The 17,670-nt window shown below is 36.5% G+C and overlaps 1 protein-coding gene across 7 annotated transcripts in view; it reads right to left on the reverse strand.

Moving 5' to 3' along the window:
• The window catches only part of ATOSA (atos homolog A), an 83,865-nt gene that overhangs the window by 17,740 nt on the left and 48,455 nt on the right, over positions 1 to 17,670 (reverse strand). For 6 of the 7 annotated variants that reach the window (XR_009695113.1, XM_061157191.1, XM_061157190.1 and 3 more), the window contains 5 exons: positions 6,995 to 7,179; positions 5,875 to 6,077; positions 5,480 to 5,605; positions 2,864 to 4,709; positions 643 to 762 (listed from right to left, as the gene is read on the reverse strand). Coding sequence is in view for 6 of the 7 variants with exons in the window: in XM_061157191.1 (XP_061013174.1) it covers positions 643 to 762; positions 2,864 to 4,709; positions 5,480 to 5,605; positions 5,875 to 6,077; positions 6,995 to 7,179 (2,480 nt within the window). In the remaining variant the exon portion in view is untranslated. The remainder of the gene's footprint in view (positions 1 to 642; positions 763 to 2,863; positions 4,710 to 5,479; positions 5,606 to 5,874; positions 6,078 to 6,994; positions 7,180 to 17,670) is intronic. The other variant, XM_061157187.1, reaches the window with a different exon arrangement.

Consider the following 17,670-nt stretch of genomic DNA (forward strand, 5'->3'; position numbering starts at 1 on the left):
ACTAGTGACTATCAAATGCTTACCATATGTCAGGAATGATACTAATCATCCTCCCAACACTAAAGCAGACACTATCACTCCCTTTTTACAGATGAGGAAACTGAGGCTGAGAGAGATAATATTTCTCACTTAACGTCACACGGCTAGAGAATAGTCGGTGTGACTCCAAAACAAGGCTCTTAACCATCACACTCAGATCTATAAGTTTATTTGTAAATGTAGAAAGGGGAAACCTCTATATCTCAAAATAAGATGATGAATTGTACAGGTCCTAAGTCAAAGACAGCCATAAATCTGAATCCCAGATGATTCAGCTGGTGGTATCAACCAGGCTCAGTACTATAACACAAATCTATTTATAAAAAATACATTCGACACTTATTTTCCTTAGTAAGAATTAATATGTTGGACATAAAGAATTTCATAGAAATTTTATAATCATAACATAATAAATTCATTTTATCCACTTTTCCTTTTCCATATTAACATTTAGCTATTAAGTATATCAAAAGGTAAAATGATTTCCCACTAAAAATTTATTTTGAAGTATTTAAATTTAAATTTTTTCAATTCAAATTTGGATAAAATTATTTGCAAACATTTTACATAATAAGAGAAAAAAAATAAGAGAAAAATACTTACAGGACTGGAAAGAAGAGGCAATCCAGTTCGAGGATGAAAGGCTCTGGTTGAGGTTCCATCCAAGGAATGAAAATTATGTTTCTGCCAGACACTTGAATGTTTAAGTGGTATAGTTCTCTGCTAGGAAAAGAATTAGATTTTAATAGTAACATTTAAGCTTTTTGTTTTTAGATTTATTCTTAATATGTACTGAGGTATTACATCCTTGGTGGTAAAGTTAATGACCTATAAACCTATCTATACACACATATTCATTATTTGTTGTTAAGTCGCTAAGCCATGTCTGACTCTTTTGCAACCCCATGGACTGTATCCTGCCAGGCTCCTCTGACCATGGGATTTTCAAGGCAAGAATACTGGAGTGGGTTGCCGTTTCCTTCTCTGGGGTATCCTCCCAACCCAGGGACTGAACCTGCATCTCCTGCAGTGGCAGGCAGGTTCTTTATTATCATCTGAGGCACAAGGGAAGACCACATACACACACATTTATATACAATTTAATTAGAAAACAGAGTTTAAGAGTTTTTTCTAAGATGCTGAATAAACTCAAATAAAGAAAGTACGTCCAATGTATGCCTTGTTGTTGTTCAGTTGCCCAGTTGTGTCTGACTTATTATGACCCCATGGACTGCGGCACACCAGGTCAATGTATTTTATACTTAGTCTAACATTAGTAAGCTAATATTCAATTTTTTTAATTTGTAAAAAAAAACAACTTCTCATAGTTAGAAAAAAATTAGTACAATATTCTAAAATACAAAACTATGTAAATAGCAAGAGCCCTCCTCAGAAAATATAATTTGGTAGTTAGTGCATGATACAAGAATATAAATGTGAATTTTAAAATATACTTAACACAGTCACAGTACCATGTTTTTGAAGTGATATAAGCAATAGACTAGTTCTTAAGAATTTATGCAAGTTTATACTCAGAAATCAAAAATTCATGAAAACACATGAATATAAATCAGAAAGAACTAATGGGTCCTGGCTTTAATATTTCCTAGCTTTATTACCTTGGGCACATTATATAACCTCTCCAGGCCTAGAATCCTCATTTGCAAACTTGAGTTAGTAACAGCATAACAGCATAACAACACTAATCTCACATCATAGTGAAAGGATTTAGTAAGCCAACATGTATAAAACATTCATAAGAGTGCCTAGGCACATAGCAAAGGCTGTATAATTATATTTAAAGTAAGAACATGAAAAAAACTAATCGTAGTAGCTTGAAAAGTACCATGGTCAAAGTAAGCCTCCCTATAATGTACCAGAAAGGATCATGAAAAGCTAGTATTCTTAAGGTCAGGGTAGGTTTTTGTGACAATTAACGTTTTAGTAAATTGGAAACTGAAATTTGGTTAAACCCATGTGTTAGAGGAGAGGAAATCTTCTGTTGAAAAACAGCAATTGGAAACATAGCATAATTTTAAGATTCTAATGTCCAACAAGACTAATCTGCCTGATAAAGAAGATGAACCAAGGTCATTCAGATTCGGATCAAGGCAGTTAAGTAGTTTTCCATATAACTGAGATATAAATTTGTAATGCTTTTTAGAGAAACAAAGGAAATTTAAGCCTAATAATAATTTTCTAAAGTTAAAAAGTGGTTTGGTGGACAAATAAAATGGAACTAACTTAAGTATGTCTGATTTATGTAGTAAATTAAAAGTTTAAAAAATGTTTAAAAATCTACCATTTAATTATTACCACAACTGAAAGCAAAAGAGATTCATCATTCTTACTTTAAAATTGAGGAAACTGGAAGTTTTAGAAGTGAGTGATTTATTCAGCTTCACTCAAGGACCAAATTTGTCTGGACTGGAATGTAGGTATTTTGACCACAGGTCAGTGATTTCACTAGATATTCCTTAGCTGAGCAGAGGCATAACACAATGGGCACTCTGCTCATAATGGGACAGAGTTGCTAACAACACATTAAGCTAATGATACAAGTTTCATTTCTGACTCCTTTTTACTCTCCAGCAACTGTTCCCAGTATTGAAATAAACAAAAAAGGGAAAGAGGAAGAATTTACCTAGCATTTGCTCTTAAGTGGGTGGTTTATTTATAAGGATGTTAATACTAGTTCTGTAGCCAGACAGTCTGCTCTATAGACAATGGCACCTTGGACCTTTATAACAAGATTTTCTGTAAACAAAATTCAAACCATAACAAATATTTGAGGATTATATTCGAAATGTTAGATATTACTTACCAACACCTCTTTATTTTTCAGTCGTTCACATGTGGACAAACAATCTTTTAAATTCTTTCTCTGAGAAGAGTTTTGAGAGTTTTCATCAATTGGATCTTCTTTCTTATCCTGTTCATTTCTTAATTGGTCTAGCTTTTTGCATTTGAAACCTTCACTATCTTTAACGAGATAATTTTCTATACTATTAAGTTGAGTGTTTTGTTCACATGGCTTAGGCCTTTTTGGGTCTTTATTTGAGCACTCGTTTTCATGTTTACTCAGATATCCAGACATTTCCAACACAGTAACTTTTACTTTCAAGTCATTTTTTTTTGAATTATCACACTGGCGACTGTTAAAAGATTCTGGATTATAATTTTCATTTATTATTTTGTCCTTATACTTATTTGTGCAAATCTGTTTGTCAATACTATTACAGTTTGAATGCTCTTTATCAATTTCATCGCTAATTTCTTGCTTCTTAAATTGACACTCAGAAGGTGTGTTTTCTAACCTGATTGTCAAATCGAAGTTGTTTTCTCTGCAGTGAGATATATTCGAAGGGGTTATTAAACCAGTAGCTTTGTTCTGTATCTCCTGAAATGTACTTCGGATTTCACTAGGATTGTCCTTATACAGATTTCTTCTTGTTTGAGGTTGCAAAGAAGGCTTGACTTTACTGTTGCAATTAAAAGAACTAAAATATTTGTTAGATATTAAGTTTTTCCCTTCACTGATGTCATCTAACAAGGAAAATTTTGTATTAGAAATGGAAACAGAGATGTCATCCTTGTTTTTCTTCAATAAATTTTTGTCTTCATAGGAACTCCTAAATACTTTAGAAGGAACTGAACTGGAGTCCTGCATATTGAATGATTGCCGGGGCATGTGAGATGCCATTGGATCAATATGCTCCAAGTGTTGAGCAATCCTTGCAATGATATCTTGCCGTCCTTGGAGTAAAGAGCTTATCAAAGGATTAGTCTCACCAACAGACTGACGAGAATGAAGACCATTAGAGATGCAAGTGCCATTTTGAGGAGTTTCTGGTTTTACTCGAATCTTCCCTTCACTGGTGTCTTCTGAAGAGGTGAGCTCTGGACTGCCAAAAGAGACAGAGAATGTTTCTTTACATCTTCTTACACTTTCATTTTCTTGTGAAACACGGAGAAGTTTTGAATTAAGTGAACTAGATTCTTGTATATTAAGTGGATGTCCAGAAATATGGGAAGTACTTGGATCACAATGAATCAAATGCTGAGCTATTCTTGCGATAACTTCTTGCCGGTCCTGAATTAAAGAGCCTATTAAAGGATTAGTTTCACCAACTGACTGCCAGGAACTCTGGCGACTAGAGTCACTGGAATCAACCACTGAAAATGACTTTAAAGTTCTCACTGATGTTTCATGTGACTTTTTCTCTCCTATACTACTGAAGCCCAAAATATTGCCTTGAGACGTTCCATAGTCAGATTTACTGCCAGTGCCTGGATATAGCTTGACATTTTTGACAGCTGCATTATATTCTGGAGTTGTGCCATTTTTTGCATGTAATATTATGCTTTCAGGTGCCATGGTCCAAGTTTGTTTGCTGCAAACACGCTGTGAACTGTCTGTACTACAGTGATCTGCTTCTGTAGAATTTCGGTGCTGATGGGATTTAAGTTCATGTTCTTGAATTCTTTTCTCATAAAGGCCAATATTAGTGTGAATACTACAGGTCAAAACTGGATAATTAGATTGTCTGGGCAGGGACTGAACGCTGACTTTCAAGGCCACATTGTGAGAAACATTGGGAACAGGAAACACATGTTCAATTGGAGTCTGTGAGAAATTCCACTGTAGGTCTACATCAGCAGCACTGATTCTAGAATCACACAGAAAAAAATGGAATCAATGGATTATAAAACATATCATTATTATATATTATTTTTAAAACTTTAAGCAGTCATATACTTACCTTTGTTTGCATTAGTTCTATTGAGATTTTAATCTACTTTACCATGCATGTCACTCTAACAAAACCAACATAAATAGACTATGCCTGCAATACAGACAATCTTCTTTTTAAGAACACTATAGTAGTAAAGCACTAAAAAATACTGTAATTCAAAATTAGTTGTTAAAACAGAAAAAAGGAACTTTCCATTTGCTACTAAATAAATGAATTCAGTTAATTTTATTATAATTATATGCTTTCTGTGAGGTGATTTAGAGATACTCTCTTTCTCACGGCTACCTGCCTAAGGAGACAGTTAAGACAGCTGTTCAGCAGCTTGTGTGTTTACAGTTTTCAAGATCTAAAAATTAAGTAGGTTTACCATTGTGAAAATTCAGCAGCCCAGAAAGTTTTTTCACTTTATTTATAATGGTGGTATGAATTCATTGTTGGTTCTATAAAGTAAGCTTAACAGTTCTCTGAAAACAAATCTACACCAAATTTAACCCAAGAAGCAAAACTCATCTTGAGTCATATCATATCTAAATTTCTCTAACTTGCTTTGAGAAAAACTTGAGTAAATATTATCCACTTACATTTAGAAATGAAGAAAATAAACTGCTTAAAAGGTCAAATACCATTCGGTAGTTAAGCACTGTAGCTGAATATGCATGGTTCTTTTTCTGCCCTAGACATACCTGTAAAGAATATTTCGTGGAGTAGCACCATGAGAAACACTCAGCCAAGCACTTAATTGAGAAAAAAACACAAATGAGCGGACAGCCAACAGGAGAGTCTTCTCTTCAATAAATCGATCACCACTCCTAAGGAAAGTCAAAAAGCATCATCTAAATGTCAGTAAGTATAAAATGACTGAATTTTAGAAAGAAACTGGTAAATACATCACTCAGGGTATGTGCTTTCAAGAGTGTGGGAGTACATTTACGAGTGTCACTTGAAGTCACAGAAGTACAAAATAGGTAAATTTTAATACATAAATAGAGGGATTCAAAGACATATTATTAAAGTAATTTATAGAAAGTAATGGAAAATCGAATTTAACAGGGACAACTTCAAACTCAGTTGAACTTACTGTCGAGGAACTGGCTCCAATATCCATCTTTCTAATAATAACGCATCTTGTTTAATAGCAGGATCATTCAGATCAATTCCTTCGGTGGTGGGCCCATCATCACTGTAGCAGCAGTCTGGTAGTAGCATCACTTCCACCATGATTGGAAGGTTATTCTTCCACAACAATGCGACCTCAGACCTAGTTCGTCTGGCTTGGCGACACTTCGAGAAGATGGAGATAAGCAAAATGGCTCAATAGCCCATCCAATTTTATATTTCAATTCAAAAAGTATAATTGTAAAGCAGACATCTGTATGAAAATGAGTCACCTATTCAAGGGCTTTGCTCAGGCTTGTCTGTCTATTTAGGTTTCCTCATTAAACAATGCATCAGCACTATTAACTCCAGAGTGTGGGGATTAGTAGCTAACAACAATTTTGATGCAAATTTTCTTGTGGGAGGATATCTTTGCTCTATTTTGTGGAAAAATAACTGCCATGCACAATGTCTGACAGGCCTCAAGATGGCCCAGCCTTGTCTCATCTGTCAACGATATCATTAATTATAGACGAAAGAGTCATTCTAAGAGCAAACTATTAAAATATTAAAAATTATTATTTTTAATTTAAAATATTAAAAGTCCATTTTCATTAAACACTCAAAACAGACAGGATTTTAGAAGTTTAAAATTTTGGACTACATTTAAAAAACTAACTGGCAGAAATATCTTTACAGCGAATTATACACTACATACCAAAATAATTATTTTTAACAGTATTATACAGAAACATTAATGACAGCAAAAAGCATCCTTCCATTAACGTGGGGAAAATAATAATGAACATAAATCTAATAAATAAACAAGAACACAAAGTTGATGAACTAGGGCTGAGACTAAAACTAACGGAATCTAATTCATAGTTAACAAGGATCATCTTAAATCTGATGTGTGTGGACAAAGGTATGAAATTGGCTGCATGCTTACCTGCTGATGGAAAAGCTACGTACTATACTTTTTCTTTATGTTGTAACCAATTTTATAGTTAAATGTGAATGTTATAATTGTAATAAAGGTGATGAAAAATTTAAGCTAATTTATATAAAAGGCAGATAAAACGCATTCAACACACAATTCTCACCTGGGCCAGCTTGTCACTACATTCATGTTTTGTAGTTATTGGGTAACAAGACTGTGCTGGAGGACAATGGAAACTTTCTGTTCGACCTTTAACAGAACATTCAGGTGTTCGTCCTTCTGTTATTAACAAGGCCAGAGAGACCAAGAATTCCTCTGCATCATACTCAAAATATTCATCCAGAGTATCTAGTATTAAAAGAAAGAAAGAAAGAAAGATGGGTCCTTGCTTTAAGGTATCCTTGACAGGAATTCATTTTTTAATGTCTACAAAAACTAATACCATAGCCCAAATTCAATTATATCCACTAACAAAGAGTGACGCTATTCCAAGTCCTAAAAGATGATGTTGTGAAAGTGCTGCACTCAAAATGCCAGCAAATTTGGAAAACTCACCAGTGGCCACAGAACTGGAAAAGATCAGTTTTCATTCCAATCCCAAAGAAAGGCAATGCCAAAGAATGCTCAAACTACTGCACAATTGCACTCATCTCACATACTAGTAAAGTAATGCTCAAAATTCTCCAAGCCAGGCTTCTACAGTATGTGAACTATGGACTTCCAGATGTTCAAGCTGGATTTAGAAAAGCCAGAGGAACTAGAGATCAAATTGCCAACATCCGTTAGATCAAAGAAAAAGCAAGAGAGTTCCAGAAAAACATCTATTTCTGCTTTATTGACTATGCCAAAGCCTTTGACTGTGTGCATCACAACAAACTGTGGAAATTCTTCAAGAGATGGGAATACCAGACCACTTCACCTGCCTCCTGAGAAATCTGTATGCAGGTCAAGAAGCAACAGTTAGAACTGGACATGGAACAACAGACTGGTTCCAAACTGGGAAAGGAGTATGTCAAGGCTGTATATTGTCACCCTGCTTATTTAACTTTTATTCAGAGTACATCATGAGAAATGCTGGGCTGGATGAAACACAAGCTGGAATCAAGATTGCTGGGAGAAATATCAATAACATCAGATATGCAGATGACACCACCCTAAGGGCAGAAAGTGAAGAAGAACTAAAGAGCCTCTAGATTAAAGTGAAAGAAAAGAGTGAAAAAACTGACTTAAAACTCAACATTCAGAAAACTAAGATCGTGTCATCTGGTCCCATCACTTCACGGCAAGTAGATGGGGAAACAGTGGAAACAGTGGCTGACTTTATATTTTGGGCTCCAAAATCACTGCAGATGGTGACTGCAGCCATGAAATTAAAAGACACTTGCTCCTTGGAAGAAAAGTTATGACCAATCAAGACAGCCTAATAAAAAGCAGAGACATTACTTTGCTAACAAAGGTTTGTCTAGTCAAAGCTGTGGTTTTTCCAGTAGTCATGTATGGATGTGAGAGTTGGACCATAAAGAAAGATGAGTGTCGAAGAATTGATGCTTTTGAACTGTGGTGTTGGAGAAGACTCTTGAGAGGTACTTAGACTGCAAGGAGATCCAACCAGTCCATCCTAAAGGAAATCAGTCCTGAATATTCATTGGAAGGACTGATATTGAAGCTGAAACTCCAATACTTTGACTACCTGATGTGAAGAGCTGACTTATTTGAAAAGACCTGAAGCTGGGAAAGACTGAAGGTGTGAGGAGAAGGGGACGACAGAGGATGATATGGTTGGATGGCATCACCGACTCAATGGACATGAGTTTGAGTAAACTCTGGGAGTTGGTGATGGACAGGGAGGCCTGGTGTGCTGCAGTCCATGGGGTCACAAAGAGCTGGACACAACCAAGTGACTGAACTGAACAAAGAGTGAAAAAAGAGTAAAAACAAGGCAATTATAGCATAAAATTATTTTTATGTAAACTTCAATTAAAATATTTAATATTAAGGAATAGAAAAAGCAAGAGAATTCCAGAAAAACATCTACTTCTGCTTCATTGACTGTGATAAAGCCTTTGTGTGGATCACGGCAAATTGTGGAAAATCCTCAAAGAGACGGTAGGATACCAGACCACCTCACCTGCCTCCTGAGAAACCTGTATGCAGATCAAGAAACAACAGTTAGAACAAGACATGGAACAATGAACTAGCTCCAGATTGGGAAGGGGTACATCAAGGCTGTATATTGTCACTTGTTTATTTAACTTATATGCAGAGTATATCATGCTAAGTGTGGAGATGGATGAAGCACGAGCTGGAATCAAGATGGCTGGGAGAAATATTAATAACCTCAGATATGCAGATGACACCACCCTTATGGCAGAAAGCAAAGAGGAACTAAAAAGCCTCTTGGTGAAGATTAAAGAGGAGAGTGAAAAAGCTGGCTTAAAACTCAACATTCAAAAAATGAAGATCATGGCATCCAGTCCCATCACTTCATGGCTAATAGATGAGGAAACAATGGAAACAGTGAGAGACTTTATTTTCCTCGGCTCCAAGACCTCTGCAGATGGGGACTGCAGCCATGAAATTAAAAGATGCATGATCCTTGGAAGAAAAGTTATGACCAACCTAGACAGCATATTAAAAAGCAGAGACACTACTTTGCCAACAAAGGTCCATCTAGTCAAAGCTGTGGTTTTTCTAGTAATCATGCATGGATGTGAGAGCTGGATCATAAAGAAGGCTGAGCATTGAATAAATGATGCTTTTGAACTGTGGTACTGGAAAAGACTCTTGAGAGTCTTTTGAACATCAAGGAGATCCAGCCAGTCAATTCTAAAGGAAATCAGTCCTGAATATTTATTGGAAGGACTGATGCTGAAGCTGAAACTCCAATACTTTGGCCACCTGATATGAAGAGCTGACTCATTAGAAAAGACCTTGATGCTGAGAAAAATTGAAGGCAGGAAGAGAAGCGGATGACAGAGGATCAGTAGGTTTGACAGCATCACCAACTCAGTGGACATGAGTTTGAACAATCTCCGGAGATGGTGCAAGACAGGGAAGCCTGATGTGCTGCAGTCTATGAGGTCACAGAGTCGGACACAACTGAGCAACTGAACAACAACAAAAAATCCTTTATGATAATAATATTTTTGGATGTCAAATATAATAGCTTTTATGAAGAAAACTTTGCCAACAGCCAAAAGGTTAAAATGTCTTATTACATCATATATTTTTAGGTAAGATGTTTTATTACTATTATTAAATATTAGAAAATAAGCAGATCCAAAAGTATGTTTTTTCCTTTCTCTCCCTTTCCCATTCCTTAACTAGTTCCTTCTTATAGCCCTAATTCAGTGATGTGGACATTCACAGCCACAGGGTTCTTCTTTTTCTTTGCTACATAGTAGTAGTAGTTTCAGAGGAAGACATTTCATAATTATCCAACAGGAGATACAGGCCTGATTGCAATATATGAAGTGTGATGTGTTTTGGTTCCTATGCAGTTCCAAACAATCTAACCTGCAAATGTTTCACTTAGTTATATTAACTTTAAATTTCTCAAAAGTCCTCCAATTTTAAAAATACAGTTAGTTTTCAAAACTGTTAAAATGCTATGCAGATTGGACATGCATGCATGTGTACATGCACACACAAAATTCAATTTATAGTACAGTCTTTAAAAGGCTGCTTTCTCTTATCTCTGCCAATTAAACAGTACATACAGGTGACACACACGCCTGTAATACAGGAGATGCAGGAGACAGAGGTTTGATCCCTGGGTCAGGAAGATGTGATGCTAGTGGTAAAGAACCCGTCTGCTGTTGCAGGAGATACAAGAGACTTGGGTTTGATCCCTGGGTCGGGAAGATCCCCTGGAGAATGGCATGGCAACTCACTCCAGTATTCTTGCCTGTAGAATCCCATGGACAGGGGAGCCTGGTGGACAACAGTTCTTAGGTTCACAAAGAGTTTGACATGACTGAAGCAACTTAGCACACAAGTGACTAAGCACATCCTGAAGTAGATGTCAAGGGAACACAAAGTTGTACTACATATAGCTACTAGTGTCAAACGGTTTGACTTAGAGATGATTTTTAAAACAGTGGAACATTGAACATTGAAGCACACAATAAATTCCAAAGAAGTGCAGATAACACTGGTAAAATTTTGCAAAAGAGGCAGATGTTGGGCTGAATCAGGAAAGAGAAAGTACAACTTGAGGGGAGCATTTGCACAAAAGAAGTATAGAAAAGGCATGACTGGAGCCTGATTGTGAATAGCCTTGAGCAGGGTATGATGATAAGCATCTATATCTAGACTCAGGAACGTCTTATCAGGAAAAGAAGGAACCTTGAGAGCCAACTTGATTGAGCTGGTGGTATTTTAAGGCCATTCTGAAAAGTTTCCCTAAAATGAGCATTTACAACATATAAAATAGCAGTCAACACTTAGTGACGTTGTCAGGCACTGTCAATTCTCACTGCTTTCTATACATTAACTTATTTAATCCTCAGAGCACCTCTAGAAGGTGGGGACTATTACCACCATTTTTACAGATAACCAAAGCACAGAGAGATTAAATAACTGCCCAAGATCACCCTGCTAGGAAGCTGCAAAGTTGGTATTTGAACCTACCTAAGTCTGGTTCCAGAATCTGAGTCCCTAACTACCCCAAACATGCTTTCTTTTATTGTGGCTACAAATTTTGCTTTTATATACTTTAATAGATATTTGTAAAAATATAAACATAAATAATATACATTCAACATATATTTTAATAATATATTTTGGAATAGTTGTGGTACAGGGTTTGTTTCCAGGAAAAGGACCATAATTTATAATATTGTGCCAACTGGGGATAAAAGAGAGGTCTGAACTTTCATTTTTCCTCCAGGAACCAATTAGGTCATAAGCCAAGGGTCTCCTGTGGTCTCCTCAGACACAGTGAACTAAATCATGATGTCCTGCAGGGGGAATCAAAAGGGAATAAAAAGAAATCCATTCATCCCTTTTTCTCTGATGGTTCTGTGGGTTTTTAAGACTAGCTCAGCTTTGCCATGGGCTGGCAACATGACATGATTTTAGCTCCCAGAAAATTTCTCTTGGCTCATCCTTTTCCCTCTCTCAAACTGTGGGGTAATCTTGGAGAGCTAAAAATTGTGTCAGAACAGTTGCTCCTAAGCTATGAAATGCTGAGTGATGCCAAGATGTCAACTACTCCATGTGAGTACTAAGGATGGTCCACAGCCTAAGTAATGTCTCATATATATTTGATACTATTCTTAAAATTATAATTCATCTTCCAAATGGATAAAGAAGATGTGATGCATATATACAATGGAATATTAGTCCAAAAAAAATTAAATAATTCCACTTGTGGCAAAATGAATGGACCTAGAGATTTTGGTACTAAGTGAAGTCAGTCAGACAGAGAAAGACAAATATCATATGACATCACTTATATATGAAATCCAAAAAAAAAAAAATACAAATGAACTTATTTACAAAACAGAAACAGATTCATAGACTTAGAGAAAGAATTTATGGTTACCAAGGAGGAAGGCAGGGGGAGAGGGACAGATTGGGAGTTTGGGCTTAACATGCATACACTGCTGTATTTAAAATAGATAATCAATAATGACCTACTGTAAGACAAACAACAATAACAAAAAACAAGCCTAGTAGGATATGGCTTACTCACATGCTAGAAATTATTAAGTTTAAAGTGATAAAAACCAAACTGCTAGCATTTTTGAATAATTTAATATTTGACTGAAATTGGTTGTTTTGGTCATTACCTCCTCAAATAGCAAACTAAAAAAACTCCAAAACCATGACTGGAGTCTGCAATCCTTTGGAAGGCTTACTGAATTTAGCCAGGGTATTAAATATCTATATGAAAAATGTAAAACAAAGATTAGAGATGACAGTAGTTACCTATTAGTTATCTATGTAACTATTACAAAAATACTGCAAGGAATAATGTGGACTAACAATAGTATCATGAAACACATAAAACACTAGCTAAATGCATGTGATAACATGATAACAGCCTTTAGGAACTTGTCAGGAAAAACTTATGGGTATCTGAATTTTAACAAATGATAATACTAAATCACAGTAGTCATTAGAAAAGTTGCATTATTAAAATTTTGATAATTTCAATTTCTAAAACCTCTGCCATACAGTAGAGTTTACTGTAGTAAAGAATATGACTAATGAACTGGGAAACTTTATGACATATTAAAGAAAATTCATTAGATATGACTTGCTACCTTAAGGACATAGATTATCCCAGAAATAAGGTATAACTTTTGGGGTCTCTGTAAACAATTTACTTTTATAAAAACAAAAAGTGTTTCAAACATAGACAAACATGGGCTGCAAAGGCTTACCTACTAGCCTTTTTTTTTTTTTTTTAAAGAGATGAATTGATTTAAAACATAACTTTGAACAGAAAGGTTGTTATAAATTTTCACAGGCTATCAATGACTGATCATTAGAGAATAGAAGTTAATCAATTAAAACATAGTTCTAGAGTCCCTCTCCCCGCAAGAACTCAATGAGGACACTGCTTACACCACAACCTGACTAGAAGCCGTGACCAGACTGGCTCCCCTTTAGTGGTGCTCTCTTCTAGTTCTGGAGTTCAGCCATCTTAAAGTTCTTCATCTGTTCTCTCCAACAAAGAAGTGAATAATTTTCCCACCGGGAAAATCTTAAACAATCAGAATGATCCACAGGTGAAACAGGCTAACCTGGGAAATAAATTCTTCATCACTAAGGACGCTCACAGACAAACTGATAAATAATTGTCTGGATGTAGCTGAAGGGATTTAGCTGTCAAGCGGTAGCTGAATTAGACATCCATTGGTTCTTTCAACCTTGAGAGTCTATGAATCTCTACTCTGAAGTACTGCATAAAAACCCCAGGGGAGAGGCCAGAACCACCATTTCCTTCTTGGGAGGACCTAGCTGGAGTCCCTCTGAACCAGAACTTACCATAAACACTTAATGGTAGTGTCTGAATCCTTGATTAAAAAAAAAAATCTGGAATACTTCAAAGCTCTGTCCAAAGGAAATGGAAGAAGAATGGCCTTCCTATCACTGGGCTGCTGTCTATGCTGTTAAGTTTACTTCTAAAGTCTGCCAAGGTAGTAGAGTTCACACCCCTCGTATATGGAATAAAATGAAGCACGAGAACACCTGTGGGACTGCTAAAAAGAAAGTTTCTTTCAAAATCATGTCCTCTCAAACATATAGTGAACAATCCGGTAATATGAATAAAGAGTCTCCCATGAATTTATTCCAAAGAAATAACAGAACAAGTACACAGAGCTAAATGTCGAAGGGTATTTATTAAAATGTTTATATCAGTCAAAAAATGTAATCAATCTAAATGTCCAAAAAAAGGCACTGTGGTAAAGTTTTACCTAAAATAATGATATAGACCTACTTTTGACAAGGAAAGATTACCCACAACATAAGTGAAAACACAACTCTCAAAATAATGTTATGATCATGTGTTTGTGGGATTACATATGCACATGTGCATAGATTCTTACAAAGCAAACAGTCAAACTAAATTTTAAATAAATTTCTAGTCTCTGACTGGCATTAGATAAAAGATAAAACCTATTAGCTGAAAATAATATGCAAATAAAAGAATTACATGGTGACATATACATTAATTAATTAGTTATTGTTTTGTAAAACCCCTGCTAAGTATATCACATTAATAGTGTGGTTACTTGGTAGAGGAATTTGTAACAACAGACATAGATAATGGCATACTGGTTCTGGTGTTGAAATTAGAACTTAGCAGTTTCAAATACTTTTCTGCTTTGTTTTCTTTCTTTTTTTCTCTTTAAAAGCAAAATTTTAAAAATAATTAGGTAAGAGCTAGTACTTTGGGCTGGAAGAAGCACAAGCTGGAATCAAGACTGCCGGGAGAAATATCAATAACCTCAGATATGCAGATGACACCACCCTTATGGCAGAAAGTGAAGAGGAACTAAAAAGCCTCTTGATGAAAGTGAAAGAGGAGAGTGAAAAAGTTGGCTTAAAGCTCAACATTCAGAAAACTAAGATCACGGCATCCAGTCCCATCACTTCATGGGAAATAGATGGGGAAACAGTGGAAGCAGTGTCAGACTTTATTTTTGGGGGCTCCAAAATCACTGCAGATGGTGATTGCAGCCATGAAATTAAAAGATGCTTACTCCTTGGAAGGAAAGTTATGACCAACCTAGATAGCATATTAAAAAGCAGAGACATTACTTTGCCAACAAAGGTCCATCTAGTCAAGGCTATGGTTTTTCCAGTAATCATGTATGGATGTGAGAGTTGGACTGTGAAGAAAGCTGAGCACCAAAAAATTGATGCTTCTGAACTGTGGTGTTGGAGAAGGCTCTTGAGAGTCCCTTGGACTGCAAGGAGATCCAACCTGTCCATCCTAAAGGAGATCAGGCCTGGGTGTCCATTGGAAGGACTGATGCTGAAGCTGAAACTCCAATACTTTGGCCACCTCATGCGAAGAGTTGACTCATTGGAAAAGACCCTGATGCTGGGAGGGATTGGGGGCAGGAGGAGAAGGGGATGACAGAGGATGAGATGGCTGGATGGCATCACCAACTTGATGGACATGAGTTTGAGTAAACTCTGGGAGTTGGTGATGGACAGGGAGACCTGGCGTGCTGTGATTCATGGGGTCACAAGGAGTCTGACACGACTGAGCGACTGAACTGAACTGAACTGAGTACCTTATATTGATAATATGAAAAACATATGGATGAATCTGAGAAAGGGTGTTAAGATTTAGGAGAAGAGGTTGTGCTTAGAGAATTGGGCTCAGTTGATATAGCCAGTATGTGGGTATGAAGATGGTGTTAACTGCTATACTATAATTGCAAAAACTGAGAGGAATTATGTGAATGCTTTATACTGACTGTTGAGGGATGGCTTTTCTCAGCAGATAACATTGAAGCCAAGGTCAGAACAAGGAACAAACCATTAAAAAACTGGGAGAAAGAGCACTCTGAGCAAAGAGTCTAAGGTAGGAATAAAGCAATACTGTCCCAGGAACTAAAAGGTGAGTAAGGATGGAATGGCAGTAGCAGAGAGGAAAATTGGTAGGAATTATAGTTTAGAATGGTGATCAGGGCAGTGCAAGTTCGATGCATGAGGTAGGGCACTCAGAGAGTGCTCTGGGACAACCCAGAGGGATGGGGTGGGGAGAGAGGTGGGAGGGAGGTTCAGGATGGGGGGACACATGTACACCAGTGGCTGATTCATGTCGATGTATGGCAAAAACCATCACAATAATGTAAAGTAATTATCCTCCAATTGAAAAAAAAAAAAAAGAAAAGAATGGCGGTCAGGGACTACATCATAGAGGATTTTGAAGCTAGGGAAAGGAAATTAGATTTTATCCTAAATGCAGTGGGAAGCCGTTGGATGGTGTTAACTAGAGAAATGACATGATCTGATTTACATTTTAAAACGATTGCCCTGACAGATACGTTAATAACAAAATAAGGGAAAAAGAGTCAGAGTAGGTATACTAGTTAGGAGGTTGTTGTTTTCCAAGGTTAGAGATATAGTTTTGGGAAACACTGGCACTTGAACAGTATTTAGAATGAAGAATCACCTAGAAGCATATAGTGAGAATTCATGACAAAGGCCTGAGGCACTCTAACAAGTAGAGATCTGGTAGAAGATGATGAACAAGCAAAATGAGCTGGTATATGTCCAGTATGGTATCATGGAAGTTCCAAGAAAAAAAAATGTTTCATGGAGGGTGTGGTCAACTGTCTCAAACAGTAGTGAGGTCTAATAAAACATAAACAAAGAAATGACCACTGGATTTGACATTAAGAAAGTCATTGGTGACTTTGACAATAGTGATCTCAATAGATGGTGATGATGGAAGATTAGATAGATGTGGCATATATTGTCAATTATTCTGAAGGGTACAGATGATAAACACAAAAGCCTACTTGACTAGTCCTCTCTTAACACAATGACGATTCATGTATCACAATATAAGTACTACACATGTAGAATCTTCACTCATACAAAATTGTCTCCAAATCCCAAAAGAGAATAAAAGAAGTTTCCTTCTAAGTCTTTGATACAGGGGCAGGAGATTCTCCCTCTTCAGGGCCTAAAATCCAGTAACTGAATTTTACTAATTTGTTTTTCAAATGTCTCTTGAAATTAAACCTTCCTTTTCAACCTGAAAACAGTTACCAAGTTAGATTCTTATTATTTACACCAGTCTCCTAGCTATGGTCTAGGACTCTAGGCCTTTGTTTGTATTGCACACTGATGCAGATTAATCTTCCTGAAAAGCCATTCCACCACATTCCTCTCAGCTCAACATTTTTCTGTTTGTTTTTTGTTTGTTTTACTGGCTCCTTAACTGCCTATTAAACCCAGTGTAAACGCGTAAGCCTGACACCAGGGCCAGGGCCACCATACAGAGCCAGCTACTCTGGTTGTGCACTGCCAGATTCTGATACGAACACTGCCTCCAGAAGTTATAAACCGAGGTGAGCCTGCTTAAAACTCCACCTCTGGTTCTTAATCTCTTCTTTTACTGCTCCCAATGTGTAACCCTGTTCAATCCAAACTACTGTCTATACCAAGCTCTACTCATCTCTTACCTGGTGCTACCACCTTTTCTCTTTTATCTATTAAATATGCCTCAAGTTTTCTGAAGAACTTTCCTGACTCCATTTTTCCTGCAAGAGTCCTTTCCTAACTCATTTTCACACTGATCTTTCACTTACTTGGTACTCTTCCCCAGAACTTATGTAAGCCATTACGCCATGAATGGTT

This window comes from Dama dama, chromosome 12 (genome assembly GCF_033118175.1).
Source record: "Dama dama isolate Ldn47 chromosome 12, ASM3311817v1, whole genome shotgun sequence".
Taxonomy (NCBI): domain Eukaryota; kingdom Metazoa; phylum Chordata; class Mammalia; order Artiodactyla; family Cervidae; genus Dama; species Dama dama.